Below are 17347 nucleotides of genomic sequence, written 5' to 3' on the forward strand. Positions count from 1 at the left end.
GGGCAGAATGAGACACAGCTTGGTGCCCAGCAGTCCTTCTGCTGAAACGGCCTCTCCCCCCTAGAGGCATTTCCATTCCTTTCCCTTTTAGCTTTATTGCCCTCTACTCCCACAGTCACTGTGCTCCTCTCCCCCAAGCCCAACTCATCCTCTAATGGGATTTTGTGTCCTTGTCCCTTGTGCCACCCGCTTGTTGGGGCTCCTGGTTCACTCCGGAGGCCCCACTGCCCACTTGCAAGCCTGGCACACAGTGGACTCCAGAGAATGGTGAATGGATGAATGGACAGACGGGCATGGCCAGGGAGAGGCAAGAGGAGCACGCAGGGCACAAAATTTGAGGCCGCATGTGCCAACGGGACCTGTCTGTGGAAGGGTAAACAGCTGCTCACGGAAGCCTGCTAAAGCCAGAGCAGCCGCTGTGTTTGTGTATTTACTGTGTACCGGCATTTCACCCCATTATCTCATTTAATTTGATCCCAACAGCCCCATGAGATAGGTACTATCATTACCCTCATTTTTCATGTGAAGAAACTAAGACTTGGAAGTTTGTGCCCAGAGGAGGAAGAGGAATTAGAAGATGAGAGTGCCAGACTCAAAACCTGCTGGAGTCTTCCCTGAGGACCTTCCTTGGCCAGTCCCTGCTGACCGTGGCTCTATGGGTGTGGTAGTCCTGGGGTTCTGAGCACTCTGTTTTCTGCCTCCTGGGGCTAGCGAGAAGGGAAGGGGGGACACTGTCTGTAGTTTCCTGGTGTTACCTGCTCCCTCTGGGCCTCAGTTTTTTCAGCTACAAGTCAGCTTCCCTGCTGTACCCAATCTCAGAGGGTTCTGCAGCTAGCGGCACCCTCACTGAGTAGCCAAAGCAGCCCCCCTTCGGTTCTGGTTTGCTGGGGGAGCTCCCAGAGGGCCAGCCCAAGTGACTGACTTGCCCATGGTTCAGTGGCTGTGGGTCCCGGTTACAGGCCTGCCCCCCGGGGTGCTCTCCAGTGACTAATCCCTACCCGCACCATCGCTCCTGAAGCCTCTTAGAATTACAGCTCGCACATGTGGTGGCTGTCACCGTGGGCAGGAGCAATGCCGAGTGTAATTTACCCCTCTTGGCTCAGCTGCGCTGCCTCCACGGGGCTGTGGAAAGAGCACGGCCAGGAGCCAGGCAGGGTAAGAACACCGATGGTCACTCTCCACTCCGTTCCTGGACCAGCCAGACAGCCTGCCTGCTTCTTGACCAACAGTGCCCCCACTCCCGCCAGACTTACTGCCCTGCCAGCAGGACACCGCTGCTGGCCTGCCCAGTAGCCTGCCACCAACCTGGGAAACCTTTGACGTTTCCCTGTTTATGTATGTATGTATGTATGTATTTTAAGTAGGCTCTGTGCCCATCATGGAAGCCAACTAGAGGCTTGAACTCATAACCCCGAAATCAAGACCTGAGCTGAGGTCAAGATTCGGGCACTTAACTGACTGAGCCACGCAGGCATCCCTCCCTTTTGATTTATTTGTTTGTTTATCCCTCTTTATTTAAAAGATGAAATGCAGAGTTTATACTTACCTGTGGGGTCTGCCTCAGGGCTGTGCATACCTGGACTACCAGACTACCGCTTGCTGTCTCAGGAAACCACAGGAGCCCCAGGCCCTAGGGAAAATGGGCAGCGTCTGGGCAGTGTGGGTTCCCTTTCAGTGTGTACCCAGGCCCTGGGGACGTTGAGCCTGGCCAGGGGGAGGAGGCGGTCCTAGGTAGGGTTCTAAGCTAAGAGCAGAATCCTGTTGTCATGGCCCCTCCACACATACTCAGGGCCCAGAGAACACCTCTTAGGACCTGCAGAGCCAAGTCAGCTTTGCAGGCTGGCTTTGGTTAGACAAGTCCTATTTCCCCAGAGGCCGCCCTCGAGTGCTCCTTGAGAGCTGAGAGGACAGGAAGAGCCGGTTCTGGATCCCTGCTTGACTGCCTTCACTGCCCTGTGATTCTGGCTGCTGCGGCTCCTGGGTGTTGGGCTCCTACCTGGCAGTGTGGGAGTGATGCCCACTCATAATTTGGGGTAAAGCATGCGTGTGCATTGACAGGCCACTGCAGCATCCAGACCTCCACGGGACTACTGGGTAGAGGTCATCCCACAGCTGTCATCGCTGGTCTGACCTCTGCCATCTTCTCCACCACCTTTCTCTCTGTCCCAGCCCTCCCCTTGCTTTGTTCCCTCACTGCCCTCACAGCATTCACTCCTGCGTCCATAAGTCAGTCCATCTGAAGTCGCCTTCAGTCTGGTAGAGTTCCCTAGTCCTTCCTGCCTGTCCAGACCCTGATGCTCAGCAGGGGGGACTTTTGTAAAAGTCCTTTATTTGGGGTTTGTCTGATTTTCCTAATGATTCGATTGTGTTTATGCATCTTTGGCAGAAACGTCACATAAGTTTTGCCTGTATTCTCTTCATCATGTCCCGTCAGGCGACAGCCAGTGCCAATTTGTCTCCTTACTAATAAGTTCGCTGGGATCAGTTGGTTCAGTAGGTGTCTGCCTTGCTTCTCTACAGTGAAGTTACTCATTTTTCCCTTTGTAATTTATAAGTATTTGATGGGAAGTTACTTTGAAGCTGTGTAAATACCCTATACCTCATCAGACATTAATTTTTTTTTTTTACTTTTAAAGATTTTATTTATTTATTTGATGGAGAGAGATCACAAATAGACAGGCAGGCAGAGAGAGAGAGAGAGAGAGAGAGAGGGAAGCAGGCTCCCCGCTGAGCAGAGAGCCCGACACAGGACTTGATCCCAGGACCCTGAGATCATGACCTGAGCCGAAGGCAGTGGCTTAACCCACTGAGCCACCCAGGAGCCCCATAGACATTAATTTTATTTATTTATACCTATATTTCCTTTGGTTTCCTATTTTGTTCTGTGGAATACAATCTGTTGTCACTATTTTAATACATGGGTTGTTCCAGCTTTAGCCTGTGGTAGGTGGCCAACTGTCCTAGTTTGTCTGGGACTGAGGGGTTTCCCAGAATGTGGGATTTTCATTGCTAAAACTGGCAAAGCCTTGGGCAAACCCTGACAAGTTGCTTCCTGAACCAGTGGGAGCCCTTCATGCTGGCTCCTGTATCTGCAGGGCAAGGTCCCTATCACTCTGTGAGTGTGTCCTTACTTGCTGTCCTTACTTGCTGACCCAGCCCCAGACTCACACATTTCTCTTAGACCTGGAACCAGGACCTTTTGACCATTAGGTTACAACACACCAGAGGGACTGGAGCAGACACTTGGCTTGCCTACACACCTCTCTCTCGTCTGCCTCTGTGCCTGTTTCCTGGCTGCTCTCTCTTCCAGGGTCCGCGGCAGACACCTGCCTTCTAGACAGTTTCTCTGTGCAGCCCGATGCCTCCCTTCACCATGCAGAGCTGACCTCCTCCTTTGTGCCCTTATCAGGTGGTTTGGACTACCCTTCCATTGTCAAGTTAGTCTCCTCCCTCAACTGAAAGCCTCTGGAGCACAGGCCTGAGTCAACTCTGATTCTTCTGTGCTCTGCACAGGGCTGGAATTGGGGCCTGTTAGTGAACTGATTGGATCTGGAGTCATACCCTTTCATCCAGCTGAAAAGCAGAGAGGGAGGGTGACTTGTTCAGAGTCACACAGTGAATCTTTGCAGGCTGGAGTCTGCCCTTGAGCTTTCTTTTTTTGGGGGGGGGGGTTCTTCTTTCCTTCCTTCCTTCCTTCCTCCACCCTCCCTCCCTCCCTTCCTCCCTTTTGCATTTTAGACCTTTCTTTGAAAGTCAGCAGTTAGTCCTCATCAATATGAACTGTCCGTAGACTTTTGAAAGGCACCTGAGTAACCAGCCGATGAAGCTTACTTGATGAAACTTTACCCTTGTTATGTTTTCTGGACAACTGCGCACGAGTACAGTGTGGAGCATTCCTTATTCCCTTGGCCCAGACAGCTTTGCTGCGCCTGGTGTCACTGCGCACATCTGGAGTCCCCATCTCTTTCGTGGCAAATTTCTCGATCTCTCTGTGTGCCTGAGGGGCACGCCTCTTGCAACCCACTCCACAGATGCATTCGTGAATGTCAGTGGCATATTCTCTGGTCACTGCATCGTTCATGGCAGAATGGCCCTTCCTCTTCTCACCACACTTCTTTGCAGGAGCCATTCTGCCAGACCCAGGTTGGAACGGGAACTCCAACTCTGAGGGCTGTCCTAATTCTAAAATGGGGCTAATACCTCAGAGCCTTTCTGTGAGAACAAAATGTGGTAATGTGTGTAAAGCACTTAGGATAGTGCCTGGACGGGGAAAAGGGAGACTCTCTCCTCTGTTGGTGGCTAGAGGAAGAAGGGGGTGAAGAGGAGAAGCAGGGGTCTGGGGGGAGGGTAGTACCTGGCATCTGGTGAGTGCACCCCTCAGTACCTCTTTCTACTTAAATCTTGTCATTATTGTAGGAGCAGTACTATACATTTTAGAAAACAAGAAATACAGCAAAAAGAAAACCATCATATTCTCGTCATCTTAAGATTGCTGCTGTTAACACTTTAGTGATTATTCTTCCCGGGGGTTTTCTGTGCATAGATTTCCTCCACAAGGAGCTTATACTGCGCATTCCATTTTGTAACCTGCTTTTCCTCAGGCAGCATTCGACCACTTTGTTTCGGTAAATTTTCAGTGCACCTAATACTCAGAAGATATCCACATTTCTCCAGTCATCTCAAATATAGCCCTTAGAGCTGTTTCATCCAGGTCAGCATGCAATCCAGGACCACACCTTCTATCTGGTTCTTGGGTCCTGTCAGTTTAGCCCAGACCCTTCATTATGACGTTGACCTGTAGAAGCGACTGCATCAGTGGCCTTGGAGAGTGCCTCCCGTCTGCCTTCAGTTGTATTCTTGTGAAATTTAGCTGGTTCTCTGTCCTCCGTATTTTCTGTAAAGTGAAGTATATCCCAGGCTTGATGAGTTCACTGATGCCTAGAATACCCGGTAGGTGGTGATGTGCCCTTCCTGTGACCTTTCCTCACTATTAGTGTGCCAAGGCCCAACACAAGGTTAGAGGAAAGGCAGTATGACTCGCCCTCATATGTTTGCTTAGATCCCCTTTTTAGTAAGATGTGTGGCTCCCTTGGCACCATCTGAATGCCTAGTTCTGGGAGAACTTTTAGACTATACAAGAAAACTCATCCAGTTGCTGAGGGGAACTTGATCCTGGTGTTTGGGGCTTTGAGGTGAAGAAAAATCACAGAACAAGGACATGAACTAAGTTTCATCTTGCTGAGTGCAAACTTAACATAGTTCTGTTTTTACAGACATATGATCTGGGTTAAATCCCAGCTCTGCTGCTTACCAGCTGGGTGACCTCAGGCAAGTTACTTAACCACTCTCAGCCTCAAGTTCCTCCTTGGATTTCTTGTCTGACAGAGTTGTTTTGAGGGTTAAATAAAAAAAGTATCCTTGGTTCTTTTCTCCCCTAGATGGAAAGCTCTTTGAGAACAAGGCTAAAAACTGTAAGAAATCCAAAGATGTTTGGTGTACCTGGGTGGCTTAGTAAGTTAAGCATCTGACTCTTGGTTTTGGCTCAGGTTGGGATCTCAGGGTCCTGGGATTGCACTGCACCCCATGTCTGGCTCTGTGCTCCATGTGAAGTCTGCTTGTCCCCCTCTTTCTCCCCCTCTTCTCCTCCCGGCACCCCACACTCACTCACTCTCTCTCCCTCAAATAAATAAATACAATCTTAAGAAAAAAAATCCATGGGGTGCCTGGGTGGCTCAGTCTTTAAGCATTTGCCTTCGGCTCTGGTCATGATCCCAGGGTCTTAGGATTCAGTCCCGCATTGGGCTCTCTGCTCAGCAGGGAGTCTGCTTCTCCCTCTCTCTCTATCTGCCACTCTGCCTACTTGTGTTCTTTCTATTGAAGAAATAAATCTTTTTTAAAAATCCAGAGATATTTGTTGGGTAAAAAAAAAAAAAAAGCATACAAATGATATGGTAGTGAGTATCACGGATGAAAGAAACCATCCATTTAGGCATTTATTTATGCTTTCAATTCATTTAACATGTACCTATTCCACATTCTGCGCTGAGTCAGCTGTAAGCCTCAGCCATGATGTTCAAGGGTTGGGACCGCACAGAGAGAGAGATTTAGTATCTGGGAGTCCAGAAGGTCTGGCCTGGTCATTCAAGAAGTCTTCCTGGAGGAGACTGGGACGGAAGGGGAGGTTTACTGGGGGCTGAGACGGGAGATGGTCTCTGGATCCAGGGGCTGGCTGTCTCCTGGCACAGGCGGCTGCTGGGAGGGTTGGACAGGGCTCTCAGCAAGAGGTCAGCCCATGCTGGCCTCAGAGCTGCTGTTCTTCTCTGTCCATCTTCTCCCCTTCTTGCCTGTCCCCCCTTGGGTCTCCTGGCTGGGGCGTGGAACCTTGTGTGGCCCTGACACCCCTGTGTGTGTCCGCAGTGCCGGATGGAATGCCGAGATGTGCCAGCTGAGACGCTTTATGACGTGCTCCACGACATTGAGTATCGAAAGAAGTGGGACAGCAACGTCATTGAGACCTTCGACATCGCCCGCCTGACAGTCAATGCTGACGTGGGCTATTACTCTTGTGAGCAGCCACAAGCACGATCCCAGCTCTCTGCCCCGATCCAGGCCTCCAGCCCAGCCTCTTTCTCCCAGGAGGGAGAAAGCCTGCCCTCCCTCCCAGGAGGGAGCGCAGCCCACCCTGCGCTCACTCCTGCGGCCAGGCAGCTCCGCCACCCGAGTGCTGAGATGGAGGGTCGCCCTCCCTGGCGTACACAGGCACACACACACATGTTCATGGATACATATTCCACACATGTGTACACAGTCACGCTGCAGCCCACGGCCACGTGCCGCATGCTCCCAGTCATACATCGTCAGACACACATACTCATGGTAACATCGTTCTCCCATATACTCACGATCACACAAACAGCCAGGCCAGCAAGGGAAGAGCCGCGGAAGGCAGTGAGTGGTCCCCGAGACCAGAGGAGAGAGGAGAGGGTTTTGCCCTTTCTCTCTCCTAGTCTTAGCTCTGGAACTGTGTTCTGGCAGGGGTTGGGGTACCCGTTCTGCTCAGGGAGAACTGGCTGTTGATGAGGCATCTCTGTGCCTGGCCTCAGCTGTGCCCTCCCTTGTAGGTAGGCAGGCCGGTGGCCTGGCTGAACTGTCCCTTGCACTCCACAGGGAGGTGTCCAAAGCCCCTGAAGAACCGTGATGTCATCACCCTCCGCTCCTGGCTCCCCATGGGCACTGACTACATCATTATGAACTACTCAGTCAAACACCCCGTGAGTCTACCTGCCTTCCCTTCTGGGGGCGCAGGGGAAGGGGCCGTGTATGGCCAGGCCAGCAGGACTGGCCCAGGAAGAGGCCGCCAACCCTCAGTTTCCTTCCTACGTAGTGAGAATATTGGCTCTCGTCTCCCTGCTCAGCTCTCAGACAGTTGAGAAGAGGGTGATGTAGGCCATCCCTGTGGGCAAGTGAGATGGGCTGGCTGGGAAAGGGGGTGCAAGGGGTGAGAGGCAGGGCTTATCTGACCCTCTCTGAGGCTGGGCCACCTTGCTCTGGCCTGGGCAAAGAGGAGTGTGTGTGCTTGCCCACCTATGTGCTCATGACCCCTGACCGCAGACTGGGGGCCTTCCTGGGGAGAGCAGGGGGAGCTTAAGAGAGGCAGGGGTGACCTAGTCTGAGTCCTCCCTTTCTCCTCACCCCTGCATCAGGCCTGGCCTGCATTGTATGCCAGGTGTTTTGAACTAGCTACCTGTGTGTGCGTGTGTGTGTGCGTGTGTATGTGTGTGTGTACACATACTCACAAAGACACTTCTTTTGCCCCAACCCTGAGTCTCACCTCCCTTTGCCTTCCATCCCCAGAAATACCCGCCTCGGAAAGACTTGGTCCGAGCTGTGTCCATCCAGACGGGCTACCTCATCCAGAGCACGGGGCCCAAGAGCTGCGTCATCACCTACCTGGCCCAGGTGGACCCCAAAGGTGAGGGCTTGGCCCCAGCAGCCCATCAGGGGATCCTTTCCAATATCACAGGGGATGTGACCTGACCTACTAGGGTTCAAAAAGGGCCTCTGTCTGGAGCTATTTTATATTTGGGGGACTCTCCATCCAGAATATCATTTGAACCAAGGTTTGAGACTTGATAATGGTTTGAAAAACAAAGGCCAAGGTGGTAGGTACTGCTCCCGACAAGGCCTGGAGCTCTTTTCCTGGACCCCCGCGCCCTGGCTCTGACTTGTTTCCCGCTCACTAGTTGCTCTCACCCTGTCTGTGTTGCTGGCTCCTACCTCTGCCCATCCCAGCAACCTGAGTTTTCCATGTCTCAGTACTCTTTCCCTCAGGAGGGCTCAGCTGTTCCCCAGGCTCTGCAGTCAGCTGACATGCGTCTCTGCTAGTATCCAGACCCTGCCGCCATTGGCTTCCTGGATTCATCCCTCCAGATGTCTTCCAGGACCTGAGATTCACTGTGTCCCATGCTGAACTCTCTCTCCTTCTAGGTTATGGCTTATCCTAAGCCTCCAACCCCCAGTCACCCATGCCAAGAATCTGGGGGTTGACTGGAGTGCCCTCTGCTTGGCTCCCAAATCTGGCCACCCATTCTTATTGATTCTACCTCCTAAATAGCTCCTGAATCTGTCCTTTCTCTCTGTACTCGGCCACCTTGTCTGTCCTTATAGCTACTGAGGGATTTCTCCAAAACGCATATTTCTACATGACTCTCTTCTGATTAGAATTCTTCTCTGGCTTTCCATTACTCTCAGAGTAAAGTCTAAGCCCCCTCCCCAGCTTTCACAGTCCCTCCTCATACCTTACATGGTCCCACCTCCCTGTGTAGGCAATGGTTTCCCTCAGCCTCACACCTCTCCTCCCTCCCTCATGCCCATGGGGCTGGTTCAGATGTCACCTCCTTTGTGATACCCAGGTCACCGCTGGCCCTCTGCTTGGTGGGCCCATTCCCCTCCAGCAGAGCCCTTGGCACACTGTTGGGCCCCAGACAGTGAGCTGTTTTTTGGGCCCCTGGGACTGGCCCAGAGTAGGTGTCACAGAGTGGATGTGGAGTGAGTGCGCGAACGGGTGACTGGCTAGAGGATGGGTAAGCCCTGAACATCTTTGCCTGGGTGTGCCCACGCCCCACTGAGGGTCCAGTGAGCCAGGCCCAGGGCCCTCTTGCTCCTTACTGACTGTGATGGGTGTTAGGCAGAGTAGACACTTGGGAATGAGAAAGGGCAGACAACTGGGTTGTGGATTCCAGGTCGGGCCAAGGTGGGGTGCTCAGCCAAGGGGCCTGTGTAGCAGCTAGACTTCCTGGGGCAGGGGACCTGGAAGGACAGGTAGATGAAGGGCTGAGCATCAAGGCCGTTCACAGGTTGGGTATGAGAAGGGATGTCAGTGGAGGGGAGCTGGTGGGTGGGAGCTTGGTGGGTCATGATTTCAACCTACTTGTAGCCTATGGTCACCTAGGACCCCGTGGTTTTCTTCCATGCAGTCCTCTGGGGGCACAGCAGAGGGATGGAAGGGGTAAATGGGGTGGGTTTGGGGGAGACACAACAGAATTGATCCTAGAGACCTTGGGCTGAGGTGGAAAGAGATAGTGAGAATGATGCAGTCTTACAGGACTTGACTCACAGCCTCCCCCCACTCCCAGGGAGAAGAGGGTACCCTCTGTGGAAGCCCCAGGCTGGAAGGAGTGGGGTGGTATATACGTTTGGCGGGGGCTGGGTCCCTTAGGTGGCTGCTTTCCTTCTCTCCTCATTACCCTTCCCTGCTCTCATAGGCTCCTTACCCAAGTGGGTAGTGAATAAATCTTCTCAGTTCCTGGCTCCCAAGGTGAGTGGCCTTGGCGCTTTGGGGTACCGAAGTTGGGGGAAAGGGTTCGGATGAGGGGGTGGGTCAAGGATGGGGACTGGGAGTCAGGGGGCGGAGTCAGGGCTGAGGAGCGGAGTCATGAAATGGGCCAGAGTCAGGATACCGGGAGCTGGGGACTGAGCCGCTGGAGGGCGCAGGCCGGGACTTGGAGAAGACGCAGTCCCGCTTCGCGTCCACCCCTGATTCTGCTGTGCGGCGGCCCCACAGGCCATGAAGAAGATGTACAAGGCATGCGTCAAGTACCCGGAGTGGAAGCAGAAGCATCAGCCGCACTTCAAGCCGTGGCTACACCCAGAGCAGAGCCCGTTGCCGAGCCTGGCGCTGTCGGAGCTCTCCGTGCAGCACGCGGACTCGCTGGAGAACATCGATGAGAGCGCTGTGACAGAGAGCCGGGAGGAGCGCTTGGGGGGCGCAGGCGGCGAGGGCAGCGATGACGACACCTCGCTTACCTGAGCGCGGCACCACCGCAGGGACCAAGACAAGATGGAGTGGGGCCGGGGTGGCGGATCCTCCCGCGCTTTCTCCCCTCCCCCACCCCCCACCCCCCGCGCCTCCTAGGGACGCTGGGCTCCGGCCCAGGCTGGCGCTGTGGCCTGGCTGGACACAGCCCCAATAAACGATCCCACAGCCTCAACTGATTCGTCGCTGTGCCTGCTTCCCACCACCCCGGGGCACGACCACCGACCGCAGCAGCCCCTTAATCCCCTTGTTCTAGAGCTCATTTTGTGATCATCTGGCCTTTATGCTTTCGGGCAACCCCTCATTTCCCCAAGTGCGGCTGGGGGTGTACGTGAGGTTGTTTCATAATGTGTTTCATAGTGTGTTCTCTTTTGTATCTGTTCATCAGTTCACTCATCTGCTGGCCTGTCCTTGTTGCCTATTCGCTTTAGGCTCTTTGGCTACTTTTCAGGGCTCTGAGAGAAGTAGGTCTGACCCAGGGTCAGAGGGTGAGGTTCTTCCATGTGACCTTTATCCTAAGGCCCCACTGGTACAAGCTGTGGAATTAGGAGGTCTGACACTCTCCAGTCATCACAGAAGGAAGGCAGAGAGGTTCCTGGGTCTCAGACCACATGGCTGTGGGCCTCAGAATGAAGATTGGGGGCAACATGTTCTGGAGGAGGAAGGTTGGGGGTTGAGATGAGGGTCATCAGACTTCAATGCAGTGGAGGGAACAGGTCCTGTGAGTCGAGACTTCCCTATGTCACTTTGAAGACCTCAGGCCTATGTTAACAGAAAAGGTAGGGCTCGCAGTCCTCTGCAAGTGGTCAGATGCCTGTCCCCTGGTCTTGTGTTCCACCTGGCTGCTTTCCAGTCCAGGCTTTGAGACCTAGAGAGGTGCCTGAATCTCACCTGTTCTCAGTGACCTCCAGGTACCCTCTGCCACCTAAGGGACACCCCTGCTATCAGGTTGGGAGGTGAGAGCTCTATGCTCTGGCCCTCCCTAGTGTTTTTGCACCTCATATGAATTTGGGGCTGGGAAGTTCTCTCCAAGGTTTGGCCCTGTCCTCCCCTCCTGGAAAGACACAGCCCATTTGGAGTTGACTCTCTTTTAGAAGGGTGAGGTGGATGTCCCATGCAGGGTAGGCAGGAGATTCTACAACTCTCCCAACACTTGGGTTCCCATCCCAGGATTGCCCAATACTGGCTTTGTAACTCTGGACAAGTCCTGGAACTTCTTGGAGCTTCATATTTCTAATCCCTAACCTGGGGGGGGGGGTGATTTTTGCCTTCAGGGAGAGGTATGAGGATTCAGATAAAAGGCATAAATTGCCCAGCACTGGGCTTGGCATGTAGTAGGTGCTCAGATTAATGACTCCTAATCTCAGAGCCAACCCCCGCACCCCATCCTGGTGAGAGCTGTTCTTTCAAATATATCCACTGGGCATTTGGAGAAATAGAAGCACAGAGAAATTAGGGTCTCTTGACTTGGCTGGCCTCAGAAGTGACAGGAACACAGGACCCAGGAATTCCTCCCAAACCCAGGGCCCTTATCTGTGTATGTGCTGGCAGGATGGGCAGACATCTTATAAATCTCAGCCACTGAAGGTGTCTTGGTGCCAGGACCTCAGGCTCTATGCAGCCTCCTGCCAAGGGATCCCTCAGCCCTTTGACTGTGTAGGGCTCTTCCCCCACCACGCTGCCCCTGGGGGATGTGGCCCCCGAGAGGGAAGTGGGATATCCTCAGAGAGGATATTTCCCCATTTTGCAGAAGGGAACGCCGAGGCCGCGCGCCGGTTGTGCGCCCCGCGCCTACTTCCGCGGGCGTTTCTCCCGGGGCAGTGGTCTGCGCTCCTGTGTGGTGATGGGGATGAGGGTCACCACCTGAGGATGCGCGGTCGGGCCAGAGTCGGTCGGGGAAGGACATCCAGGAGGAGAAGGTTAGGGACCTAGGTCGTCCCGCCTCCAACCGCCTCTTTCCATCCTGGGGGTCTGGGACGCTGGGACGGGGCGGGGGTGGGGGGGGGGGGAAGGGGTCTGGGAATGTTGTGTGGCTCATTCCCCGGCCCCATCCCGGGGGTAGAGTCACCAGGAGAAGGGTGGCAAGAAGCTGGGAGACTCAGGAAGAGATGGAGACTCAGCGTGCGGGGAGGTTGGAGGTAGATCTTAACTTCAAGAGACAGAGACGGACAGGCAAGCAACGAGAAGGGCGGGGGAGACGCACCGACAGACCTGTCCGCTAGGCCTGGCCGGCGGGCTCAAAGACGGCGACTAGGCGGGGAGGAGCAGGGGGCGGATCCCTGCCCCTTCCCGGCCCTCCCCTCTCCACCCCCGGGCGTCACGTGGGGCAGGCGGAAGCACCCAGCGCGGTGGGCGCGCCGGCCTGCGGCCGCGAGTTCACTACGGCGGCGTGAGTCAGTGGTGGCGCCGGGACCCTGACTCCCCGGGTTCCCGCGTGGAGTCTTCGCTCAGAACAAGTAAGTGCGGCTGCTGGGACTTCCCCGTCCGCCGCCCCTTCACCAGGTGTTGACCGGAGTTTCCCCATTTCGCAGAAGGGAACGCCGAGGCCGCGCGCCGGTTGTGCGCCCCGCGCCTACTTCCGCGGGCGTTTCTCCCGGGGCAGTGGTCTGCGCTCCTGTGTGGTGATGGGGATGACGGTCGCCACCTGAGGATGCGCGGTCGGGCCAGAGTCGGTCGGGAGGAGGGCGAACCGGCGGGTCAGGGGGCTTCCAGCTATTAGTCCTTTAGCTTGAATGTCCCCAGGAACCCAAGCCAGTTCGCCCTCTGGCGCTTTGCTGTTCTCATCTGTGAAATGAAGGCTCCCGCCTCCTTGACCGCCGAGACCCTTACGGCTTGGCACTTTCCTATGACCCTATGCCCTGGACCTGGGGCTCTAAGGACCTTGGGCAGACGACTTCCGGTCTCTGTGCCTCAATTCACCATCAGTAAATGGGAGCATGGCCTCCCAAGAGCTCCTACCTGGCCCAGTTGCTGGAAAGAGGAGGTGTGTGTTCACTGAATGGGGTCAAGCCGGGAGTGGGTTATTGGCGTTGGAGAGAGCCAGCTTGGAGTGCAGCCTAGGGGGAATGGGGTGGGTGCTTGGTCCAGGATCTCCAAGTGTGATTTTTGGTGTTGGGGAACTCTGATCAGGAGCGATCGCAGTACGGTCTGGCATATGCATTTCCCTCATCCAAAGCTCTAGTCCTGGGAGCTTGCAGGGAAGGGGCGGGGGTCGGGGGGAAGTTGCTGCAGGGTGGTACAGATTTGTGGAGGTACTCAGGATTTGACTGTGTACTGAGCACCAAGGTCCAAACTGAGGCACCCAGGATATCTGTCTTTGGAGAGCGGAGAGTGCCCGGGTTAGTGGGAGACCTCCCAGCAAGCTCATTATAGGGTAGAAAGATCCCAGCAGAATCTGGAAGACAAGTGCAGACAGGTACGGAGATAGAATCAGGGACTGGGACTTTTGGAGGCCCAGGGAGGAGGAGATGACTGGAATGGGCCTTGGCAGTGAAGTGGCAATTAACAAGGATAAGGACCCCCCAGAGGACAGCACAGTTTGTGCAAAGGCAGGAACTTTCGTGGTATATTTGAGGAATGGAAAGGAGATGGGTATGGCTGGAAGGGGTAGCTGGGGCAGGGTGCAGCAAGAACTCGTTCCCCTGTGTCCCATGGCTGGTTGGGGATTGCCTAGACCCTGCCTGGGGGACCTTGCCTCCTCATTCACCACTTCCTCCCAGGAGTTGGGCACAAGGGGGTCGTTCCAGGCACAGTCCTGACAACTGGTGAGGTAGAAGTGGGCAGAGGCCACCTGGGGCCCTCACTGCCCCCAGGCTTCATCAGCCCAGCCTCACCTGCACCACCTCTCAGGCTCCAGTCATGCTTTTCTGTACCTGAAACCTCGGTCCTTTGTGCAGGTTGTTTGTCTTCCCCACCCTCCCTCTCCAGAATTTTCTCCCCATCCAAAAATCTATGTTCTTTGGGACTTCACAGGTAGGTTGCTTATTGCCTCTTCCTTCCTCGCCTTTCAATCCTTCATAGTGTCACAGCTTGGGAAGGGTCTCCTTGGAGCTCTGTGGGGAAGGGCCTGCAGAGCCCTGGGGATGATTGGGGCTTGGGGTAGTCCCTGCACAGCAATCAAACATTATGTGGCTCTGCAAGTCCCCAAACTTCTTAGAGCCCCCATTTCCCCATCTGCAGGATGGGGCGATAAGCCCTGGTCTCGTGTTCTACAGAGAGACTGCTGGGGCAAGAATTGGGCCTGAGAGTAAATCTTGTTCCCTGAAATTAGTTTGAACGAAGGAAAGAGACAAACTGGAGCGAAAGGGTCAGTTCAGAGCGGTAAGGGGCTTCTGAGAGTCCTAGGGGCTGGTGGTGGACTAGCCTAGTACTAAGACTAGGGCATCAGCTAAAGAGAAGGGAGTCCCCTCTATTCTCTGGGGCTCTCTCCCCTCTCCACCCCACTCTTCCTTTAGCCAAGCTCAAAGCCAGCCAGCTGATGCCCAAACAAGTAGCCTCTGTTCCCAGGGTGGGGGAAGGGGAGGCAGGCCCTGGGCTCTAGGCCCGCCTGTCCAGCGCTGACCCTGCCGTGCACCCCTCCCTCCCGCCCTTCACTCTGGATCTTAACCCTTGGGAGCCTGGGGTGGGCCTTGGGTTGCTTGAGGGCTCATACCCACTGCTCACCAGCTGTCTCCTCTACCCAACTTTAGGCTCCCAAAGGTTCTGTTGTAGGAGGAGGGATGCAGTAGGACATGAGTTGGAAATGGAGAAGAAAGGAGGGAATGGAGGTGGGAAGGAGACTGGAGTAGATAGGGTCATGGACACTCAGATACCACTTGGCCCAGAAGCTTTTTCTCATAGATGGGGATACTGAGGCCAAGGACCAGAGATCAGACTAGGATCAGACAGTGAGCCCTGGTGGGTGAGGATCAGGACAGATCCGACCCCTAGTCTGGGCCCTCTTGGGGAAAGAAGAGGGAAAGGGAGGGAGCTCTGTTTGATTTGAGGACCTGTCATGTGCCTGATTTTACACTTGATTTACACTTGATTTAACTTCATACCATTCCATGAGACGGGGATCACTGCCCAGTAATATGGGGTGGAGGGAGCAGCTTCAGAAAGCTGAGGAGTCATATCTGTGAGAAAGATGTCAGTAAAGAGGCACATAGCACTGAAGGCACTATTATGTATGCTAACCACTTTCATCCTCCCCAGATAGCCACTGAGTGGTAGAGGCAGGGTCAGGCAGGAGTTTCCTTTGCCTGCTTTGGCCTGATTTCCCCTCCCCCAGCTTGACCTTACCCCTTGAATCAGTCTGGGATCTGCTCAGTGAGGGGCTTTCCCTTGGGTGGTGGCCAAGGCGGCCTTCAGGCCAGCTGAACAGACCCCTCCTTTCCTAAGGAGTAGAAACCAGTCCCTTGGGTGGGCCCTCTTACCCCCTCCTCTGGTCTTAGTCTGGCTGGCCTTGGCCCCCTTTGTAGCCCTGCACAGAGGGGTGTTTCATATTTTAGGAAGGGGTTTTGTGCTAATGGCGCTGCTCCAAGGATCTGAACAGCGGGAAGGCACGAGGGGCCCTCAGAGGTCCCCTGTAAGTGCATTGCCCATGGAGCTCAGGCCCTGCCTCTAACTCAACACCAGGCCCCCCAGCCCTGATCAGAGAGGACATCTTGTCCCCTCACCCCTGCCCCTATCAGGCCCCCAGACCTGTACATTTTGATGAGGGCCCTGGGGAGGACAGCCTAAGGAGGCCAATGACCTCAGGTGTCAGGGATGACCAGGGGCTGGGGGAACAGTGCCTGGTTGGTCTTTGGTGTGACCTTCCTGTGGAGGTTTTTCCTCTGTCTCAGCCTTTGGAACATAGCTGAGAAGGGAAAAGATCTGTCCTGTACTCAGGACATCTGCTCTAGACCGTTAGGGCAATCTGAGTGGCTGGGAGGGAATGTGTGCTTAAGTGACCAGTTCAGTAACAGCATTATTATTGAATGGTAGTAATAATAGTGGCAGTAGTTAGTGTTTTTTGGAAGCTTACTCTGTGCCAGGCACTGTGGAAGCATTTTTTTTTTTTTTTTTTTTGACTGATTTAATCCTCAGCAAGTCTCTTGGGGTAGGTACCATTCCCATTTTACAGATGAGGAGACAGGCCCAGGGGGGTGAAGTTTTGCCTATAATCACCCATTACAGGGATGAGCCAGGAGTCTGAATGTCTCCCCCTCCATGGTGAGAACTCTGAGCGCTGGGAGACACTGTGGGTGGAGAAGATCCAAACCCTGCTCTACTCTGGGAACTGCTGGTCTGGGTGGCGGGCAGGGCGTGGAGGGCCACATGGTCATGTGACATTGCTGGCAGCCCACTGTGGGGATGGCAGGCCTGTCCAGGCATCCTGCTTGTAGACGGGGCCAACTGCTATCAAGTTCTGAGCCCCCCAGGGTCCCGGCCCTCAGACAAGCACCTCTTGGAGGTCTGCTTGCTGCCCTTTTTTGTCCTGTCCGCTCTGGGCTTTGTTGAATATGACGGCTCTCCCAGGCCCTGTTTTGCTGATGAGGAGGTTGAGGTCAGTGGAAGCTAAGGTACTTGCTTTTGGTCTCTCAGCCCAGGAAAGGGAGAGCTGGAAGGGACACCCGGGCAGAAGTTCTGAGGCCTGCATGCCACCTCCCTGCCTGGGGCCCGGTCAGGGCATCTTGGGCCTCTAAAGCCCTGACTTCCCTCAGATGCGGCCTACCTGCCTTGTCACAGGGCCCAGGTCTTTCTCCATGACCAAACCTAGTTCTGTTTTGGTGCCTGGGATGTGGAACACCCAGATGTCAGTGACCGAATGAACAAACCTGGGGAACATGGTATCAGAGCCATGAGGCCAAGAAGCAGGGACCAGCTGTGGTTAAGAGTGTGCTTAGTGCCAGAGGGGTGCAGAGGAGGACTCAGGCGTTAGAGAGGCCACCGTCCCCTGATCACAGCAGGGAGGAATGTGGCAAAATCTTCCTCCTCCTTATTATCTTCATTGTTGTGAGGGCAAGGGGGAGAGAGAGGAGCACTGGGACCTCTCATGACCACTCCTCT

General features: G+C 54.5%; 2 protein-coding genes across 6 annotated transcripts in view; both read left to right on the forward strand.

Moving 5' to 3' along the window:
• The window catches only part of STARD10 (StAR related lipid transfer domain containing 10), a 28112-nt gene extending 17622 nt beyond the window's left edge, over positions 1-10490 (forward strand). For both annotated transcript variants that reach the window (XM_082749776.1, XM_082749775.1), the window contains exons 3-7: positions 6418-6565; positions 7168-7271; positions 7855-7972; positions 9765-9817; positions 10064-10490. In XM_082749776.1, the coding sequence (XP_082605902.1) occupies positions 6418-6565; positions 7168-7271; positions 7855-7972; positions 9765-9817; positions 10064-10309 (669 nt within the window). In that variant the 3' untranslated portion in view covers positions 10310-10490. The remainder of the gene's footprint in view (positions 1-6417; positions 6566-7167; positions 7272-7854; positions 7973-9764; positions 9818-10063) is intronic.
• A 2130-nt stretch (positions 10491-12620) lies between these two features.
• Positions 12621-17347, forward strand: part of ARAP1 (ArfGAP with RhoGAP domain, ankyrin repeat and PH domain 1) — a 61503-nt gene continuing 56776 nt past the window's right edge. For 3 of the 4 annotated variants that reach the window (XR_014316453.1, XR_014316454.1, XM_082749720.1), the window contains exon 1: positions 12624-12771. The gene's annotated coding sequence lies outside the window, so the exon portion shown is untranslated. Of the gene's footprint in view, positions 12772-17347 lie in introns of all 4 variants that reach the window. The other variant, XM_082749712.1, reaches the window with a different exon arrangement.

Source organism: Mustela nivalis (genome assembly GCF_964662115.1).
Source record: "Mustela nivalis genome assembly, chromosome: 9".
Lineage (NCBI taxonomy): Eukaryota > Metazoa > Chordata > Mammalia > Carnivora > Mustelidae > Mustela > Mustela nivalis.